Consider the following 19,601-nt stretch of genomic DNA (forward strand, 5'->3'; position numbering starts at 1 on the left):
CTTAGAATCTGGAGAGGCAGGGAACGAAGACTGTGACCTCATAAACTTCCATTCATCTAAGTTCCAGTGACTATTTCAGCATTATCTAGTTTGAAAAACAAGGATATTTCCTCCCAGGCCTAATGTAATTTCCTGAATCTAATCTAGTGTTTCTAAGTATATATGTCACCTTTGTAGGAGCAAATGGGTGCATCAGATGGTTTGCTTCAAATCAGTAGTTTCTTTGTATTTATATCTGTGTGCACATCCATGCACGGGTGTCTGTGTATTTTTAAAATGCCATTAACACATGCATATTTGTTACTATTACATTTCCTTTGTCCTGAATTGTAATTGTGGAAGATTTCAATACTAGAAGTTGGAAATTATGATGGAAGTTATGGTAAAGCCTAATTCTTGGGTAATCTCAGCTGGAAAGATTATATCCCCATGGCTCATGTTTCCAGGGGCGGCTATCCTAAGAGAAGAGAGGAGCATTTAATCAAACTCATGTAACACTCAGTGTTACTTTATAGGGTTGCTGTAACAAAATACCACCAACTGAGTGGCTGAAACAGCATAAATAGTATTAGCTCACCCATCTGGAGGCTAGAAGTCCAAGATCAAGGAGGCAGCAGTGTTGATTTCTCCCAAGGGCTAAGAGAGAGAATCCATTCCATGCCTCTCCCCTAACTTCTAGTGGTTTTCTGGAAATCTTTGGTGTTTTTTGGCTTGTGGAAACATCATCCCAATCTTTGTGGGCTTCATCTTTGCTTGACATTCTCCCTGTGTGCATCTCTTTGTGTCCAAATTTCCCCTTTTAATAAGGACACCAGTCATATTGGACAAAGTCTCACTCCAATGACCTCATCTTAACTAATTACATCTTCAATAACCCTATTTCCATATGTGGCCACATTCTGCTGTAGTGGGGGTTAGGACTTCAACATAGGAATTTTGAGGGGGCACAATTCAACCCATCACCCTCAATCACAGGTTTGCATATCTTCAACTAACTATTGTAAAATAATTCCCTGAAGTGATTATACCAATTCACTCTCACCAGCAGTGTATGAGTATTCCTGTTGCTCCACCTCCTTGCTAACACTTGGAACTGTCGGTCCCTAATTTTTGTCCATAAGATGGCAGTAAAATTATAGTTAATTTGCATTTCCTTGTTTAATAGGAGGGGGTGTTGAGTTCTTTTCATGTTTATTTACTGTCTCTGTTTCCATTTCTGTCAATTATCGATTCATTTCTTTTGACTATTTTTGTGTTGTACTCACTGGAAATATATTAACTGGGTGCCCAGTTATGTACCAGGTACTATTTGAGGCACTTGAGATATGGTAAGAAAACATTTCCATCCATATATGGCTTATATTCTAGAAAGGATGATACACAAAAACGATATAAATAAGATAATTAGATAGTATATTAGAAGGTAATAAGGGCTATGAAGAAAATTGAAGCAGAGAAGAGGGTAAGGAGTGTTTTCATGGTGATTTGCAGTTTTAAATCTCGTGGCCAGGGCGGCCCACATTAAGAAGGTAGTATTGTGCAAAGATTTGAAAAAGGTGGGGGAGAGAGCCATCTGCCTGCCTGGTGGAAGGTTTTCCAAGAAAAGGATTAAAAGAGCAGCAACCTGAGTAGGGAGAGGGAACAGGATGTTAGGTCTGGTCTGAGAGGTGAGGGGCAGAGGGGCAGCTTTATAGGACACTGTATGCAGATGGAAGGACTTGGGCTTTTACACCTCGAGTGAAAAATCACAAAAGAACTTTGAGCAAAATATTTTCTAAAAGGATTATTATAGCTACTGGGTTGAGAAAATTAATAGCAAGATAAAAATTAATAACAAAATCCCTTGTGTGGTGCTGTGTTCCATGCACTGAGCTGGGCACTAGACATACATTAACTCATTTACAATATTCCAGAGAGAGAGGCAAGAATGGAAGCAGGAAGATCTGTCCTGGTTATTAGTTCTTCTTTTTACTGATTTATGGAAGTTCCTTTTATATTCTAGGCACCACTTATCTTTTGGTGACTATAAGCAGTTGCAAATATCTTCTCCCATTCTGTAGGTTATTTTAATATTAAGTTATGCCTTTTTCTATTCATATATATATATATTCTCAATTGTGCTCTTTTCCCATTGACTTTTTAAGCAAATGCCCTTTTTAACTCGTCACCCCTCAATTTTTGGTTATATCCTCTTCCCTGCTACCACTGCACTTGGCACAAACCTCTTTTGGAACACTTACCAAATTACCTATTCATGCACGTCTTTGTCATTGGTTCTGTGAAATTCCGGGCTGCAAGATCCTGTCTTACAAATTATGTCCCAGAAACTAATACATAATGGGTGTTCAGGAAATTGTTTAAGAGGTTAAGTGGGAAAAAGCGGTGTGGTCTGGTATCGCTTCGCCTGGGAAAATGAGAAAATGGATGATGTGCTTCAGTGAGTGAAATGAAATACTGAACACCGAACTAACCTTTGCACCTCAGAGATCACTCAGATGAATGCTCCACGACCACCCTCATTTTACTGCAGACTACGCTGTGGCAGGGAGGAATTCGCCAAAGATTAAGCCGAATGCAGGTTCCTAGAGCGACTATATCGGAGATTTTTTGTAATTTGGAGTGTTCCCTTCAACCTTTGGGCAAGTGGTCGGCGTGAGAGGGACAGGAACTGAGATGTAAGACCCTAAGGGAATCCTTTCCCCAAGCGCCGGGTTCAGACACTTGTGCACTCACTACGCATGCGTCAACTTTCCCGGAAGGAATGGGCGGGGCAGAGCCTTGGCCCGGGTGGCGAGCCTCAGGAGGCGGGGCCAAACGTGTTTCCAAGGTGACGGAGAGGCGGCCTCGGCGGTGGATTGAGCGGGTCTGATCGAGGTTCCCAGAGGGCTGCGCGCCCCGGCTGCTCGGTGCTGTCATGGCGGGCGTGCTGAAGAAGGTGAGCCGGGTGGAGGTCACTGACGGAACTTTTCAGATCGTGGGGATGGAGTCAGCGGGTGGGGGGCGCGGGCTTGGCGGCGCTTTTGCGGGACTCATTTTGCTCTGCCATTAGAGGTAACCAGTTTAGTGGCTCCAATCGGAGAGGCTGGAAAAAAGCTCCGAACGAGAGGCGTTGAGAGACCGGTAGCTGGTTTTCGGCCCAGTTTTAGCCAGGACAGTGGTGATTTTGCTTTTCCTTAGCGTGGCGACGCCTGGAATTATAGTAAACAGTGTGAATCGTGTTTTGTTTTTGAACAGACTACTGGCCTTATGGGATTGGCTGTATGTGAGAGTCCACACGAGGTATGTACCTCTTTTTTTTTTCATTCCTGAGTTCCCAAGGAAGGCTAGAACCTTCAGACCTTGTTTCTTGAGAGGTTAACGGGATACGGATAGTTTAATCCAAAATTACAACTCAGCTTGAGCTCTTGAGACAGGAGCGGTATTTAGTCCTTCGTTTATCCGATGCTACTTTTTTTTCCCCTCTATGGTCTCTTTTTCGAACCACTTTTCTTGTTGATTTTTTCCGTGGCATTTTCGTGGCGTCACATTTAGTTTTGTGAGTGCCCTCCCAAATCTATATCTTCATTTTCCACCCTTTCCTCCCTCCTCATCCTTTTCTTAGGTGCTCTAGATTCTATACACTTCCCATTACCGAAGATACCGCTTTAGCGGTTGCTCCCTTTTGTAATCAGTTTTCCCTTCTGGTAGATCTTTCCTGTCAGTATTCAGGCATGCTTGCATCTAAAAAACAAAGTAAACAAAACTTCCCTTGATCCTTCTCCCTCCAATAGTCACGCTATTTCCGTGCTTCCCTTTACAGGTAACTTCAAAGTTATCAATACTTTACCATTCCCTGTTTCTGTTATTCCGCTTTGAAGGCTCTCCAGTCAGGCTTGGCCAGAACTGCTCTTTTCAAGGTCACCATGCTGCTAAATCCAATGGTCATCTCACGTTTCTCATCTTAATTGACTCAGTAGCAGCATTTGACTCATTTGGCACTATATCCATCAAGCACTTTAATTCCTGTACTTCAGGAGTTTTCAGTCTCCTGGTGTTTTTTTCCTGCTTTTTTTTTTTTTTTTTTTTTTTTGCCACATCTTTTTTCTGGCTTATCACTCATATTCCTACTTCTAAATGTTGGAGTTCTAAGACTTTATTCCTGGGTCTTTTCTCTACTTATACTTGCCCTCTCTTGGTGTCTGGACCCAATCTAATGGTTTTAAATACCACCTATTCACTGATAACTCTTGGGTTTCCTTATCAAGCACTGACCTCTCCCTTTATGAAAGTCTTGCATATTTAATTGCTTAGTGGACATCTCCACTTGGATGTCAGCAACCCAAACTTAATATCCAAGTTTGAATTCATGATCTTCTCCCTAAAATCTGCTCTTTGTTCAGGCTTGCTCATGTCAGTTCCATCCTTCTATTCACTCATGTCACAGACCTTGATATCTTTTATTCCTTTCTATTTCTCAGACCCCACATTTAATACTTCAGTAAATTGTCTGGGTTCTACCTTCAAGTTATATCTAGATTTTTATTACCTCCCACCATCTCCTCTGCTACTACCCTATTCTCATCCACCATCATCACTGCTGTGGATAATTGCTTTCACTTCCTAACTGCCTCTCTGTGCTTGTCACTGCCTCAGTTTGATCTTTTTTCAACCAAATTAGAGTCAACCTGTGAAAATGTGAGTCAAGTCATGTGAGTCCTTTCCTCAAACTCTCCAATGGTTTTCCATTTCATTCTGAATAAAGTCCTTACAGTGGCTCTCCAGATTCAACAGACTGTATTCTACTGATTTATCTAGTTTGTTGTCTCTCTCTACTAGAATGTAGGTTTCCATCGAGACAGGGTTGTTTTAGTCTTTTGTTCACTGCTAGAACTATGATTAGCACGTGGTGTGTGCTCAGTAACTAATGTTTGCTGTGTTAATGTCTTGTATTCATTATGCGTTCGTAATGACTCTAGACTCAGTGCCTAAAACTGAACTCCTGATTTCCCCTTTCTAAATCTGTTTCTTCCACTGTAGACTATTTTTATTGATGTGTCAGAGTCTTTCTACTCCCCAGGCTGGGAATTTGAACGTTCCAGTTGATAATTCTCTTACCCTTGTATCTTCATGTTCATTTCAGTGATGAGTTTTGTCGATCCTTTTCTATAACAGCTCTCCATTCTGACCCCTCTTTCTTTTTCCTACTCTTAGTACCACAGTTTAGTCCCTTGCTCTTGTTCATAGAATTGCAGCAAGCTTGTTACTGACCTTCTTCTCTGTTTTTCCTTCATCCAATTCATTTAATTCACTTCTGCCAGGTTAATTTTTCTGAAGCATGCATCTAATCACAATTTTTCTGTATCTTTTAACTGTCCACAGAATAAAGCCCAGATGCTTTAACCTGACATGTGAAACCACTTACAACCTGACTCCCCTTTTCTCCAACCTGATCTCCTAAGCATTTCCTGTGTGTCCTGTATTACAGCCATGTGCTGTCCAATAAAAATATAATGCGAGTCATAAATGTAAACCATGTTTGTAGTTTAAAGTTTTCTAGGAATCACTTTTTTTAATAAAGAAAAAGTTAATTTACTGAACATATCCAAAATATTACCATTTCAATATATAAATCAGTATGAAAATTAATGATATTTTAGTCTTTTTTCATGCTAAATGTTCAAAATTCAGTGTGTATCTACCCGTAACAGTGCATCTTAGTTCAGACTGGTCACATTTCAAGTGCTCAGTGGTCAGATTTGGCTAGTGGCTACTATATTGAACACAGTTCAAGGAAAGTAGAACTGTGTACTAATTCCTTGATAGTTCTTTTATTTTTTTGCCATTTAATTCTTTATATGTATTAATTGTATAAAATTACCTTTTCCAATGTCTTTAAGTGTCCAAGTCCTACCATGCCTCCAGGTCATTCTCAGATGCTGCTTCTTCTTATGGAAACTTCTCTGATATCTGCTTCCCCAATAAAATAATAATGCTAACATTGAAACTTAATGTTTGCTAGATACTGTTCCAAGTTATACAATATCCTATGAAGCAGATATTATTAACATCCCCATTTCAGAACCCAAATCTCTTCCTAGGCTTTTCTAGTGTCATACCCTTTGCTAAAATTAAGAAATGAGGCTAACCCCCCCTACACACACACACGACTCAGATTGTATGTTATCTGACAAGTTCTACATTAGTATAGTAAAATACACTCTGTTATGGAGCATTGTATTCAAATATGTAAACAATGTCTAAATATACAAATTACTTTTTAAGAAAAAAAGATTCTTAGAGGCCCTCAAGGTTGATTTTGTATATTCATATGTATGGTGAGTATATATGAATGAAATTAGGTAGTAGTACCTATAATTTTATTGTATAAACTAAATTAAGCTAAAACAAATTTCAAATTAAATACAGATTAATATAAAATACAAATTAAATACAATTTAAATATAGATATGAATTAAAAAAAATAATCTGTGAGACTTTTTGAAGTATTCCATTAAATCTTTGGTGATATTTTAAGCTGGAAATTTGTATGTTTTGTCTTTTCAGAGGCTAAAAATATTGTATGCAAAGATTCTTGATGTTCTTGGACAAATCCCTAAAAATGCAGCATATAGAAGGTACACAGAACAGATTACAAATGAGAAGTTGAGTATGGTTAAAGCGGTAAGTAGCTGACTTGATTTTGTTTTATTGAATTTATGGTATCCAGTGCAACATTTAACACAAAAATTCAGTTGCTTATTTTTATTCTCATTTCTATTCTCTTTCCTTCCATGCTTTTTCTTTCATCCTTTCTCCCTTTCATTCACCAAACTCCTGTTTACTGAGTACTTGCAATATGCAAGGCACTACTAAATACAGGAGTGAAAGAATAAGATCAAGTCCTTTCCTTAAGTCAGCATGGTAGCTTTCTTTTACATCTCTTACCTATCCAGTCCTTTATTGATTGTTTACTTCTTATCTATAGATACATCAATCTTTATCTCTCTTTTCTAGTTTCAGAGTAGAGAAGAATGAAAACAGAAGAAAAAAAAATGTGTGTTGTATTTAGCAACTGTCAGAAATAACAAGTGCTTTGTTACAGAAAGAAGAGGACTAAGTCTCTTAACTATCAAAAATTATATTGAGCATTGTTATGGACTGAATGTTTGCGTCCCAACCCCCACATTCCTAAATTGAAGCCCTGACCCCCAGTGTGGAGTAATTAAGGTTAATGAGGTCGTAAGAGTGGTGCCCTGATCGGATAGGATTAATGTCCTTAAGAAGAGACTCTAGAGAGTTCATGTTCTTTGCCATGTGAGGACACAGCAAGGTGTCTGTCTGCAAGCCAGGAAGAGAGCTGTCACCAGAAACTGAACCCTGCCACACCTTGATCTTGAACTTTCAGTCTCCAGAACTGTGAGAAAATAAATTTTTGTTCTTTGAGCCACCCAGTCTTTGTATTTTGTTATGGCAGCCCAAGTGGAGGCATACAAACATTTTACAGCTTCTGAATCAAAGGCCCTAGGCAGGCACACAGTAGACTGCTGCTAATGCTTTCATACCAAACTATATTGTACTATTGTTAAATCTGCACAGCAGCAGTTATTTTGTGGACTTTTGTAATTATCCAAAAAAGTGGTCATAAACTCCAAAAGTAACATATACATGCAATAAGTGGTCCTTACATATTTTTCTTATTAGATTACCAAACTCTAGTCCAAAGAGAATTCTTATACTTTCCTTAAGTGTACAGCAAAACAATGCAGTTTGATTTGGAACTTTTCTTCTTATTCTTACAATTCTGGAGGTAATTTACAGATTACAAGTCTTTAAAGGGGAGAGACTTTTCTTTAAGGAAAATGGGCTTATGCATTTTTTCCCATCACAGAGTAAGAAATTGCCCTTTTTCTTTTCATGAGGTGAATCTCTTTAACTCTGTCTTTTATTCTTTCTCTGCTTTCCTTTTCCATAACCTTGTTCCTCTTTAATCATTTCTTCTATTTTTCTTTTTAGCCTCCCATTTTATTATCACTTTCAGATAGCCTCAAAATGTATTTAGCTTCTTATCTTAAAAAAGAAGAAGAAAACCTATCTTTATATTTTCCTTTACTTTTGCCCTATTTCTCTCTCTTCTCTCATAGCCAGTGTCACCCAAAGAAGAGTTCATTGTCATTACTTTCACTTAGTAGTTATAAATTTTTTTCTATGACCTGGGCTGTTTTAATTGCCTTATAACTAATTGGTCTGTGTATGGTTCTATCATATTTCATTATATGCCCCACACCGCCAAGAATTTTCTTTCAATATGTAAATCTAATTGTGATAAGTTTCTGCTTAAAAATCTTTCTACCGTTTCCTGTTCACTGTTTCTCAAAGGCTGAATTTAACGACTTACACTGGGCTGGTTGTGTGAAACTCACCCTAGCTACCTTTACTGTGTGGTTTTGATGTACAGCCAGGCTTGGGCACCACTGGCTTATAGTATTCTTATCCTAGTATGGAAGCCTCCCAAAATCTGGCTCTAAATTTTCTCCTCAATATTATCTTGTCATTTCCTGTTTTGTACACTTCACTTTAGTAATACCAGACTACCGACAGTTATGTGAATTCCATGCAATTTTATTTTTGGTTCCTTTGTATTTTCTCTTCTCTCTCTCTGGAATACCCTTACCTTGTCTGCCTGGCAGTTCTTAGTCTTTAAAACTCATCACTTCTTCTGTGAAGCCTTTTATATCTCCTCTACTAGTCCATAAGCTACTTGTGAATTGCATCCATCTTTATATCCCAAGAATCCGGCTTAGTACCTGGCACTTAATAAGGTCCTTGGAAATGTTTGTTTATCCAAAAGGCTAAATATAAATAGTTTTTAAGAACACCAAGCACTATGTAATAGCTGTATTGCTCTATCCTGTTTTTGGTAAAATTATCACAAATTTTTAATCCCCCATGGAGGCATAGGGTCTTCAATGAATATTATAATGATTATAAAATATCTATTTACTAAGCCTAAAATGGAAGTAAAAGTAAATATTTGTTCAGATTATACTAGGGAGATAGTAATAGCATATTGGTGAAAAGCATTGGTCTGTGGTCTAAAATTTTCATCTCAGCTCTAATACTTATTTGCTGATTTGGCATATTGCCTATTTTCACTGTCTCAATGTCCTCATCTTTAACTTGGGTATAATAATACCTGCCTTGAACACTTTAATTATTAGGACTGAATGGGTAATACATGCACAGTGCTTACCACAGTTGCAAGCATGTAGTGAGCACTCAGTACATGGTGCCTTATCATGCCATTGGTAAATAACAGTCACATTATTGACTCACCTTAAGTAAGACAAATTTTGAATTATTTTCCCAACGTGGGTTTTTTCCTGAGGTTGAAAACCATGTTGAATATTCCTTGCTTTCTTAACCTTCTCCCCTTCTCCCTCGTGGGTCTCTCATAACAATGACCAGCTTCCCTGTTTTGTTATTGATGTTTGGCTTCAAAACTCAGTCACTTTTGAGTTAAACAGTCTTTCTTGAACATGTTCATCTGCTTTTTTTTTTCCCCTCTCTTTTCCAGCTACTTTGTATTTGTTTAAGAAATGCTTATTGAGTGCCTGTCACATGCCACGTATAGTTCTGGGCATGGAAGCTAGTGCTTACAAGGCAATGGACAAAATGTAAAAATACCTGCTTTGGAGATTACACATTAATGATGAGAGGCAAATAAATAAATAAATAAAACAAGTAAGTGAATAAATAAGTACATTCCATAGTATGTTAGAAGATAGTAAATGCAGTGAGGGAAGTTAAAGAAGGAAGAACGGCGTGTCCGAGGGTGATGAGGGATGCTACAGGATGAGTTTCCCTGTGGCTGCTGGAACAGCTTACCACAGTGCTGGTGACTTAAAACATTCACAATTTATTCTCTTACATTTCTGGAAGCCAGAGTCCAAAATCAGAATCAGGGCCCCAAATCAGGGTGTCGGCAGGCCTGCACTCCCTTTGGAGGCTCTAGGATAGAATTCCTTCCTTGCCTCTCCCAGCTCTGGTGGCTTGTGGCCAAATCACAATCAGTCTCTGCCTCTATGGTCACATTACTTTCCCCTCTTCTGTGTGTAGTCTCCCTCTGCCTCTATCTTAATGAGGATACCTATAATTGTATTAAGGGCCCACTCAGATAATCCAGGATAATCTCACCATCCCAGGATCCTTAATCACATTTGCAAAGTGTTTACCATGTAAGGTGGCATTCACAGGTCCCAGGAATTAGTTCATGTATATTTTGTGGGGCATTATTCAGCCTACAACAATATAAATTATCAGAGTGATCCCCGCTAAGAAGATGATGTATGAGTGAAGACTTTGATGGAAGTGAAGGAATAAGCCATACAGATATTTTGGGCCAGCCAGCAGATGCCCTGAGGCAGATGCCAATTCCTGTAGAATATACTCTTTCTCCCTCTTTTGATTCTATTTATAGGCCAAAAACCCACCCTATTTACAAATGCATGTGTATATACAGGGCATGGTTTCTGGCTCTCAAAAAGCTTAGTCTACTACAAAATTAATATGTTGCTGAATATTCTAGGTACCCTATTAACATTTCTTTTTTAAAAACCTTTTATTGAAGAATAATGTACATAAAGAAATGTGCAGAAATCATAACTATGGAACTTGAATTTTCACTAAGTAAATCACACGTCAGCACTAATTCAAAAAAGACGACATTTCTAGAATGCCAAAACCCTCTCTTGTTCCCCTGGAGGTTGCTATCCTCCTAGAGGTAACTACTCTTCTGGCCTCTGACACCACAGGTTCATTTTGTGTAGTTTGGAACTTTTTATAAGTGGAATCATCAATATGTATTTGGTTTCTTTTACTTAATAATATGTTTGAGAGGATCGTCTATGTTGTTGCATGTGGTTGTAGTTTGTTCATTCTCATTGCTCTGTAGTAGTCTATTCTATTAAAATACCATAATTTACTCTATGTATGGCCATTTGGACTGTTTCTAGTTTGGAGCTGTAATTTGTGCTGCTGTGAACATTCTTGAACATGTCATTTGGTTAACGTATTATGCATTTCTGTTTGGTATATACCTAGGAGTGGATTTCTAGATCCTAAGAAAGCATTTATTTTTAATGCTAATGCTTAGGGGGAAATATAGGAAATACTAAGCAAATAAAGTGTTATTTTAGAATCTGTATTTTAGGAAAACCGAGTTAAGCATCATATTCTTACCCTTGTTAAGCATATCAGTAAACATTTAACACTTTTAAGATGGAAAAGCAATAAAATAATAGATAAAATGACTTTCCACCAAATATTTGGTAAAAATTAGCAAGGGTACAGGGAAAGAAAAATTAATTTGTCACAATTAAGTGCTTTTTGTGCTTCTTTGTATAAATATTTTTTTCTTCTCTTTTTCCCTTAAATTATAGGAACCAGATGTTAAAAAATTAGAAGAGCAACTTCAGGGTGGCCAAATAGAAGAGGTGATTCTTCAGGTAAGAAAAAGCTGAATATTCAGATGTTTGGCTTTAAATGTTCAAAGGCACAAGGTATAGAGGTACAAAACTGATATTCCAGAAAGAAAGGAAAACTAAATTTTTAAATTTATATCAACTCATCAAATATAAGACATATAGAAAATACATACTTCTGACATGTGTATGTCATTTATCATTGATTATAATTTGAATTTATGAAGCTTCTGTTGGAAGTTTGGAATTTAATCAGTGTGTTCTTGTTTGCCTTTCCTTAGTTGAAATTAGTAATACAGAATTATTGTTATTGGAATAATTTATGTTTTTAGATACAAATACTTTTATGTATTAAAGAGTTACTATATTTTTAATATAGGAAAACACAGGTCTTTTGGGTCATAAAATTAAAGTGTATTTTTCACTGTTGGTTAAATTTTTAAAATATGTTCTTGTATTTCATGTTGTAAATTATTAACGTTTTTGCTCCATCATTTGTTTTTAGTGTTTTTCTTTTATCTTTCATTTTTTTTTAATGAAAGCTATTAACCTTAAATTTTTGCTATCTTGTCTGTTTATTCTTTTTTAGTCTCTTTGCCTTTTGACTTCAATTGAATATTTTCTCCTTTATGTAGATGTTTTTAATTTTTTATTTGGTCAAATTGCCCTCCCCTTGTCCACCCCCTTTTCAGTCCCACTCTATCCCAGTATTACAAGTTTAGAATGTCTTCCCCTTATAAGGATCTGATAAATATTCAATTCTGTTTCATTTAATTTTTATTTTTTCACATTTTAAAAAGTGTAACCATTTCTTCTTACATTTTCTTACCTTTTATCAAAGTATATAACCAATAGATGTGATATACAAGTTCAAAAGAATTGTTAGATGGCTCTGTTAAAAGAGGAATGGAGCATTCAGATAGCTTTCTAGGCATGTAGACTGTTTCAGTCATTCAAAGACCTATTTTCTTGGCCTTTTATTCATTTGCCAGGTTGAATATGGTACTTGGTATGTTATGGGAACTTGCTGCAGACTTGTTGTCTTCTTCCTGTTCCTCTTTCTTTTCTACCTGATTTCACTTTAATCATGACTTTAGTTTATCTGATATGTTAATTTATCATGCAGTTATACATTAGGGTACATTAGGTATTTTTAAGTTAGCTGTGCAGTTCTCCACATTTTGATGGGCAAAATATTAAGATTAAATTAACTTTAATAATGTTTAATTTAAGCCAATAGATCTAAAATACTATTGAAACATATCATTAATATAATAAATTAAGACAGTTTACTTTTTATTTTAATACCAAGTCTTTAAAATCTGGTGTGTATTTTATACTTGCAGCACATCTGAATTTGCACTAGTTACATTTCATGTGCTCACTCAGTAGGAACATATAGGTAGTGGCTACCATATTGGCAGCCCATTTCTGGAGGTACAATATGTGAGGAATGAGGAAAGAATAGTGTGTTAGAAGCCAGAGAAGAGGGAGTGGATGCTGGGGCTATGTGCCGCTGAGTCCAGCTCCCTGAAGTAGAGCTGGCGTCAGTGATGCTCAGGAGTAGGCACCCTCCCCACCCTGCAATGCCTTGGGGGCATAGAGGAAGTGTGAATGTTTAAGAGATACTGGCCAAAGGGCAGTCAGGGAAACAGCCATCCTTAGGAATATTTTTAATCAGTATTTTCTCATTTCAGCATTAGTAAATACCTCTACCCCCAGATTTCTATTAATCTACTCTTTAACTGATTGTGTATATTTTAGACTGTTGCTGCTAAACATAGGTTGGCTGCTCTGCATCACTGGCACAAATGAGGCATTGCCTTTTAACTAGAGAATATAGCCTCTGATAGGATCTCAGCACCCATTCTGTGTTTTAGTTCCTTCTCTGATGTCCTGACAGGCGTTCAGCAATGTTCTTCTTTTAACTTGGCTAGAGTCATCATAGGCCTTTTTGCTGTAGAAAAAAAATGTGCAGTAAAAGATAGCTAAAATATATTTGTTAAATATGGTATATATTGTGTTTGAAAGGAAAAATTAAATGTAACAATCTGATTAAGGAAAGTGATTCGATTGCTCAATAAACAAATACACCTATTGTATTCTCTTGAATTATTCCATAGATCCCTGTTTTACAAATTGTTTGTCTCAAGTGATTTTAGATCATAAAATCAGTTAAGTGGATTATGACTAGTGGTTCTTTTTTTTTTTTACATTCAGTAGAAAATAGTGTGTGTGACAACTAGTTAAGGTGATGATATTTTTAGTTTTGTTTTAGTTACATGTGTATATTTCTGGATCCCTTAGTAAAATTTTTATTTTTTTTAATGGTGGGCCATGGTAAAATAAAATCTGAAAGCTACTGACATAGTTTGAGACATAATTCTTCAAAGAATTTGTAGTGTAAATTGTGAAACAATTAAAATTGAAAACTCACCAGCTAAACTTTTGAACAATCTAATAGCAAATTTTTGATAAAATAAAAGAACTCAGAAGCTGTCCTTTCTTACTCATGATGATTGTGCAGCTGTGAGAATTAAGGTAATTTAATTAATGATGTTCAGCATTTGATGGTAGAACAGCTTATTAGTTATTAACATGAAAGTAATAGCTCTAATAGTTATACTTCAGTTATTAGCTTTGGTAAATATCTATTAAGCAGTGTAATCAAATGATCTTTTAAAAAATTTTTATTAACAGGCTGAAAATGAACTAAGTCTGGCGAGGAAAATGATACAGTGGAAACCATGGGAGCCTTTAGTGGAAGAGCCTCCTGCCAACCAATGGAAATGGCCAATATAAACATCATTAAGTGACCTGTGTGTTGATGGGAAACTGATGTAATTAAATATTCTGTTATATTAAAAATGTTTCCATATTATTAACATAATCAAGAAAATTGATACCAAACATATTTAGGAGACTTATTAAACTTGGTGAGAATGGTAATAAGGACTTGTGAAACAGTTTTTAATTTATAAAACATTCATTCAGATTATTTCAGAGATGATATTTTTTTAAACAGAGAGGATATGGGGAAGTTTGGAAAGTTAATTGGGAAACTTCCTAGAGATTTTCAATGCAGGGTCCATATTCAAAAGGTGAAGTATTTTTAGTGGTATCTTCACATTGTTTAATTTTTTTTATCCTGAAAAAAAAGAAAAGGTACTTTATTATTATTGTTTGAACAACTTTATAGGTCACTGAAGTGAAATAGTAAGAGTAAAAACCATCAAATTAGAATTTATTGTACAGTTGAGAAAATTTGTTTGGTATTGGAAAGAGTTTTTTTTAATTTATAGAGGTAGTTGGATAAACTTACTTTTTTCTTATTTAAGGAAGTTATCTTTCTGGCCCTTTGCCTTTGTTTTTTGATCAACCAAAGTACATCAAGATAAAGATAGAATTTCTGTAAAAGAAGAGACATTCAGAGTTTCTAAAGTTTCTAAAGACATACAGATAGGCTTGTTTTGAGAACATCTTAGTTGTATGGTTATAACTTCAAAGTGGAATCACTAAGTAGTTTTCACTAATTTCCAATATTAGTGCAGCTAGATATCAAACAAGATAAATGCTGTTCAAAGAAAGAAGCAGTTTGGCAAGTTTAAGGGTAAACAAAAATAAAATTACTTTTTATATGTCCTCACCTTCTAGCCTGCTATCACTTTTAAATATTTGGCTAAATTTGGTATTTCTTACCTTCAAAGATAGTACTTTTGCTTTTTTGTGTGTGTATTTTTACATCTGCATAATGTGTTTTTGCTGTCTCCTGTAACAAAACAGAGCCTTTCAGAATTTTTAGAATGAGTAGAAAATTATATTTTTCTTTTTCTGCAGTATATTTCTCCCTTCATAGAGCTGTAAATTGAATGTTAAATGAATTGGATTGAGTTGCTTTTTAGCAGTCATATTGCAAGAGAAACTTCTTTGGGGAAGTGGGAAAAGCATTAGAGGGAGAGTCAAGTCCAGGGGTTCTCATTCCCATGGTTCCAGCACCATCATGAACTCAGTGACGAAGTGGAGACAAGTTGTCAGTCTCTCAGAATGGCCTGTTTATATCCTTCTCTGTAAAAGGTAAAATGTATGATTTATAACTTCCTTTTCAGTTCTAACCATTGCTTTAATATATAATACATAGTATTTATTAAGGTCAAAACGTATGATCTCAAAGCATGTTTGCATAGATGCTTTCAAGCTAATTTTCTAGCCAACAATTTTTTTCAGGTCCTTTTGGCACATGAAAACAGAAAGGTGGCTTGATACGTACTTTCATCTCCACTTCTCCCATAGTCCTTGGGCGTCTTTTATATTTCACCAACAGAGCTCCTGTGGCTATTAGTAAAAGGGGGCCTTCTATGATGTTTGCGTTAGAAATGCTAGTTGAATAGCAATGCTAGTCACAGTAACAATAATAACTAATGTTTGTAATATTTGCCAGACACTTAGTTCTAAGTATTTGACTGCCGTTACTCGGTGAATCTGCACTACAACCGTAAGAGTGAGGTCCTGCAAATCATCTCCATTTTTCCAGATAAGGAAACGAGAATTCAGTTGTGAGTAGTGCTCCCCTGCAATTAGGCAACATAGGGACCCTGGAGAAACTGAAGCACAAAGACAATGTAATAACACGCCCAATGTCACATAGTAAGACGTGGAGCTAAATTTTGAGCCTAGACAGCCTTGCTCCAGCACTCATTCTCCTAACCATTATATTACTCTTTATGCGTAGCTTGGGGTGCTGTCCCTCCTGCCTGTACTGTATGGGCTGCACCAGAAGAACCTAGATCTGCTTCTTGACTTTTTCTATCAAAGTACCTATAAATAAGAACAAATATGAACAGAAGTAATAAACTGAATTTCATTTTGCATGGAAGTCTTCTTATGGATCATAGGCAGATAATGTCAGGGGGTGGGTGCCTGAAAGGCACTGCTGTGAGGGCCATCATTCTTCTACACTTCCTGTTATTCCGGCTGCCCATGTCATCTTACAGCTGACTTTTTAGGCCTGCAGATGTTTTCCAGGTGCTTCCTATAAACTTCCAGATTAAATTTTCCTGATCTTTTGCAGCTAATTCTTCTGTTTAAAGATCTTCAGTGTTGCTGAGTGGTTTCTAGACTAATTTGAGTAATTTTCAGAATGGCCCATTGCAGTCTCCCTAGGCTCCTCATATGTTTCATTCAAGTTAATCATCATACTCCAGACACCTCAAAAGAAATAGGAGCTAATCAGTTTGAGCTTTGCAAACAAAGAAGAAAGTGGCAGCAAAGTGATGCTCCCTTTGTCCTATCTGTGAACTGAGTGTACAGTATTCCAAGTTTTTGGCATTCTTTCCTTTGGGAAGAAAATGGTTTATATGTAGGATAACTGTACTTTTTCATTCAATATGTAATGATTTTGAGAGTGAAGGGAAGTAGATAAGAATAACAGATATAAACCATGACTATCCTGGACACACAGGATATGGCTCAGCCTGAGGGATGCTCACCTTTTTAGGCCAGGAGCACTTGGGAAGTTGTCTGCCATCTGGATAGAGAGGATGTGATGCCAGCAGAGGCAGCCATCATGTACTTGCAGACCCCAGGTGTCACTGTGCCTCTTCATTCTCCGTTATTCCACCCCTTGGCGCGCTTTCCCTCAGAATTGGGGATGGAAGTTTGTTTTATTTCCTTTTCTAATCCTAAAGTGCAGTTGGAAAAGTGAAGCTAATTGAGCTTTTTTGTTGTTATAATGCAAAGCAGGTTTATTTTCAAAGCAGGGAGGAATAGGATACTAGATAAAAAGGAAAGGAGTCTTCTGTCAAATCTGTCAAGTGGAGATCAAGATTCTTTTTTATATTTTCACTGTAAAAAGGCAGCTTATGTTATTGGGATGCTGGTAGGGGCAGGGCGAGCAAACTGTCAGCCTCTGCACAGGGTCCCTGAGGGCTGTCTGGCCCACCTTTGCAAAGTGGGATGCAGGGCCTCTTCTCCCTGGTTTACCCCACCGGTCAGCCTGCCTCTCACTCAGGTCCAATCTGCTCCCTCAGCTCCACGTGGGTCTTGTCACCAGATTCTTCAGGAGCTACCTTTGGGACCTACTAGGATGGGAAGATGTGCTGTGTTACCTTCAGAAGTTAAGTCTCTACCTGCTGCAGTAGGCTTTTCAAATGGGCATGGCCTAGCAAACATTTACCAAACATTTGCTTTTCTATATCCTTGTGAATTGCCTTCCTCCCCTTTGAAGTCTTAAACCACTACCCGCAACATCCTCTTTTGTCTTTAGCTGAAGATGGTATTTAATGTGAGATTTTCGGCCAATTTGGTGAATGACTCAGTTCTCCTGGCCTCTCCCGTGTTTACGTGTAATTAAAATTTGAATGATTTTCTCTTGTTAATCTGTCTTATGTCAATTTAATTCTTAGACCAGCCAAAAGAACCTAGAAGGGTAGAGGAAAATTTCTTCTTCCCCGATAGAATCAAAGTGGGAACGTGATACAGGAATTGAATTATTGATGGGGACTGGAGTAATTTATTTGAATGTTTTTATTTAGAGATAATAAGCCAAAACTCTCCTTAGTGAAGGAAAATATGAGGAAAATAGTGAATTAGAATAGGCTACCCCTAAGTCCCACTGTCTTATTCAGACAGTAAAAGTTTGTTTCTTATTCATATTACATGTCTAATGAGGGTTGACAGTGCTCAAAAGAATCACACTGATCCAGGCTGAAGATGATGACATTTCAACACATGCTTTCACAGACACAGGGGCAGGGGAAAAGGAATATGGCAAATCACAGATGGAAACAAAAAAGAAACAGAAAGCCAAGGTTAAAACAATTTTTTTTTGGAGTGTGTTAAAGAACTCATTAATTTAGCTTGCCATGCATTGCTAATAATGAGTTTTCGACGTGGTTTCGGTTTATAGTAATAGCTGTTTGTTGTGTGCTTATGTGAAATGTAAGGTAGGTTAGCTTCTTTCCATACATGACTGTAAGTGAAAAGCATTGCAGAGATTCTTTATTGGTATTTCTCACAATCTTCAAATATTAGGTTGATTTCTTTTTCAGGTGAACATTTGAGGCATTTCTAAAGAGAAACATTACTATTTTATGATAGTGTATTTCATTTTACTCTTTTTCTATAATTGGAAGTTTGATTCCTTTTCTCAGGGTGAAACAGGTCCACAATTCCCTATCTAAATTCCAGAGTCCAAAAATGTTTGAAAATAGAAAAGTTTTTCATAACTTATTTATAAGCAAAGCCTGACCTGAATTGAAAGAAGGCTGTTTGTGGTCTTTATCCCACTTTGATGTGAATGTGAATATATTCTGCCCCAGAAGTACTAGTGTATTTGATTCTGAAGTACGTCCCCAAGCCCACTGAAGATGTTACAGGATCATAGGGTATGTGCCCATATTACATGTCAAAAGTCTGAAAAAATCTGAATTTCAAACACATTTGTCCTTTAAGGTTTCAGAAAAGCGGCTATGGATCTGTATTTCCAGTATCTTAACAAGCTCACAAAGGTATTATTATCCAAATTCAGTTCATACATGTAATTTCCAAAGTATAATTTGCAGGTCCTTAGCTTTCTAAATTATTCTTCCAATATGTTTTTCTAATTCATTCATTTACATTAAAATGCATTTTAGCCTAAAGGGAGATATTTTGAAATGCTTGATTTCATAAAGCCACTAGATGGCATCTTTATAAAAATAAAAGCTCTTTAAAAGAAATGTTTACTGTATAAATAAAGGCTGAGATAAATAAAGGTAGATTCTTATTTCATGAGAAATAAAGATAAGTCATTTGGGGCAATAAATCCTGAGAAAAAAATGCATAGGTTTATTGTGAAAAATAAAATGGAAAATGATATTTTAAAATTACTTTTCCACTTTCAGAATTGAGGGTCTTTTTCCTATTGGTTGTTTTCATCTTGCGTTTACATTTTTTAATATAACCAAGCAACTATATGTTTATATGTGTGTGTGTGTGTGTGTGTGTGTGTGTGTGTGTGTGATTTTGATGTGCTAATAACCTTTCTAAGCTGCATAGACTACTTGGGGAGCCTATCAATTAAGTTAGGCTTATATTGTACAATTGAGTTGTATAAGATCACCTCCACAGCAAACTATAAATAAAATATGAACATACAGTATCAAG

The 19,601-nt window shown here is 36.6% G+C and overlaps 1 protein-coding gene across 1 annotated transcript; it reads left to right on the forward strand.

The window, feature by feature from the left end:
- The first annotated feature begins 2,827 nt into the window (after window positions 1-2,827).
- Window positions 2,828-17,833, forward strand: NDUFA5 (NADH:ubiquinone oxidoreductase subunit A5). The gene is made up of 5 exons (XM_006189159.3): window positions 2,828-2,935; window positions 3,235-3,279; window positions 6,544-6,660; window positions 11,418-11,483; window positions 14,160-17,833. The coding sequence occupies exons 1-5, from the start codon at window positions 2,915-2,917 to the stop codon at window positions 14,259-14,261; spliced, it is 351 nt and encodes a 116-aa protein (XP_006189221.1). The 5' UTR covers window positions 2,828-2,914; the 3' UTR covers window positions 14,262-17,833.
- Window positions 17,834-19,601: the final 1,768 nt, after the last annotated feature.

The sequence above is a fragment of the Camelus ferus genome, chromosome 7 (genome assembly GCF_009834535.1).
Source record: "Camelus ferus isolate YT-003-E chromosome 7, BCGSAC_Cfer_1.0, whole genome shotgun sequence".
In the NCBI taxonomy this organism is placed as follows: domain Eukaryota; kingdom Metazoa; phylum Chordata; class Mammalia; order Artiodactyla; family Camelidae; genus Camelus; species Camelus ferus.